This window comes from Sinocyclocheilus anshuiensis, unplaced genomic scaffold, assembly GCF_001515605.1.
Source record: "Sinocyclocheilus anshuiensis isolate Anshui unplaced genomic scaffold, SAMN03320099.WGS_v1.1 scaffold1033, whole genome shotgun sequence".
Taxonomy (NCBI): Eukaryota; Metazoa; Chordata; class Actinopteri; order Cypriniformes; family Cyprinidae; genus Sinocyclocheilus; species Sinocyclocheilus anshuiensis.
In genome coordinates this window covers 65,966-68,211 of record NW_015554137.1, presented here as the reverse complement: position 1 = coordinate 68,211, position 2,246 = coordinate 65,966, and the positions used below count along the sequence as shown (strand labels likewise).

General features: G+C 35.7%; 1 protein-coding gene across 3 annotated transcripts in view; it reads left to right on the top strand.

Moving 5' to 3' along the window:
* The window catches only part of LOC107670404 (dr1-associated corepressor-like), a 21,817-nt gene that overhangs the window by 17,283 nt on the left and 2,288 nt on the right, over nucleotides 1-2,246 (top strand). For all 3 annotated transcript variants that reach the window (XM_016463007.1, XM_016463006.1, XM_016463008.1), the window contains exons 5-6: nucleotides 144-234; nucleotides 426-517. In XM_016463007.1, coding sequence (XP_016318493.1) covers nucleotides 144-234; nucleotides 426-517 — 183 coding nt within the window. The remainder of the gene's footprint in view (nucleotides 1-143; nucleotides 235-425; nucleotides 518-2,246) is intronic.

The window sequence follows — 2,246 nt, the reverse complement described above, 5'->3', positions numbered from 1 at the left end:
GATAGCTGAAGTGTGTGTGTGTGTGTTTATAGCTGAAGTGTGTGTGTGTGTGGGTATAGCTGAAGTGTGTGTGTGTGTGTGTGTGTGTGTGTGGTGTGTGTGTGTGTGTGTGGTTATAGCTGAAGTGTGTGTGTGTGTTTCAGAGGTCGTAAGCCGGGCTCAGGACGCAAGAATGGCGGCGCTGGAGCCAAAGGCAAAGACAAGAGACTCTCAGGCACTGAATCAGAGCAGGAGGTAAAGGAGTGCTGCTGTGTCCCACAATGCAATGCCATCTTTACCTTGGATCATTTCCTGGAATATAAGTCATGTTTTTATCATCTGAAACATCCTGCAATTTATTTTGCAATGCAGTTAACATCAAGCGTGCAAACTCTGCTCAAAGCGTGTGTGCTCTTACACTAGCATGTGTTTTGTTTTGTGTTCAGGATGATTCCGAGGACAGTGAGACAGACGGAGAGGAGGACGAGGACGCGTCTCGCACCAGCACAAACACACAGCCTGCAGCCTTCTTCCACAGGTACAGCTCAAACCACCACACACCACCTGACCTGAGTTTAACTGCACAGTATATGCTTTGAATGGGTTTCATTTGTATCAGTGCACTCAAACATATTTAAGATTTATGACTGCATATAAAGTGTCCATGCATTTGAGTTTAATTCAAACTAATAAACATAATGTGATGATATTTGTCAATCATACAGAAATGAAACGGGTCAGATCTCTGCACTTTAAAAAAAAAAAAAGGCATAGTTTATTATTTATTATTAGTGCGATGATAAATCTGTGGTTTTCACGAATGCATGGTGAGTCGATTGTGAGCTCAGTTTTTAACAGCAGGTGGCGCTGTGTGCTTTAGAAACAGCCGTACTCTGCTTGATTCCTGTTCCTTACACACACACCACTTCAGCCTAAAGTAATCATTCATACAGTTCGAAGCGAATTACAAGAGTGCTCACAGTGGGCTGCGTTTACATTAATCTTGCGTCATCAAAGCCCAGGTGCGAGTACGTTTAACCGCTTACATGACTCGGCACAAGCGCTCTTCTTCGTGAGCATTTAAGTGTGTCTCGCCTAGAGCGCCACCTGCTGTTAAACACTGAGCTAAGAATCCAGTCCAGAGAGAATTGTGAGGCATTCGGAAAATCAAAGTTGCACTACTATTTGCATGGGTTTGTTTTTATCAAATAATCATATTTTCAGATGCATTTATCCAAATTGCTTAGAATCAGCCTGAATCTTTTGATAAATCAGTAAATTTATTAGGTTAAAAATATGAACATGGTTATTTTAGTCTCATTGAGATACTATTATAGTTCTTATTAATGTTTTAATAATAAAATTAAAATCTTATTAATTTCCTGTTTTCATGTTAATTTTTAAGTTTTCATGATTTTGTTGTGTTTTTGTAATTTTTATTAGTTGTTTTTATATATACATAGTTTTTATAAATTTGACTGCAGTTTTAGTTATTTTAGAACATTAAGTTAAACTAAAATAAAATGAGATATTGTGCCTTGGTAAGTCGCTGAAATAAAAAGTGTTTTATATTTTTATTTTATTGATTTTTATTTCAGTTAATATTTATTTTATTTCAAGTAATGATGATTTTAGTGTTAGTTAACGATGACATTCAGTTTGCTAAAACGTGAGAAAGAAACGAATTGGATTTATTGATGGTAAATGTAAAGCGCATTCAGTTTATTAGCACTGTTACAGAAATCTGACCTGTTTCATTTATATATGACTGACAGATAGGATCACAGTAGGTTTATTAGTTTACATTAAACTCTGTAATCCAAATGCATGGACATTTTATATGCAATTCAAATACATAAATCTTAACTTTAGACCGAAATGTTTGAGTGTGTTTCAAGTAAAAACTGAAGTCATTAAAAATGTTAATTGAAGTAAACTATAGAATCTGTTTGTTTGGGCTGTGTTGTGTTCTGTGTGCTAATTACAGAAATCTGACCTGTTTCATTTATATATGACTGACAGATAGGATCACAGTAGGTTTATTAGTTTACATTAAACTCTGTAATCCAAATGCATGGACATTTTATATGCAATTCAAATACATAAATCTTAACTTTAGACCGAAATGTTTGAGTGTGTTTCAAGTAAAAACTGAAGTCATTAAAAATGTTAATTGAAGTAAACTATAGATTCTGTTTGTTTGGGCTGTGTTGTGTTCTGTGTGCTAACTGTGTGTGTGTGTCTGTCTGTCTGTCTGTCTGTCTGTC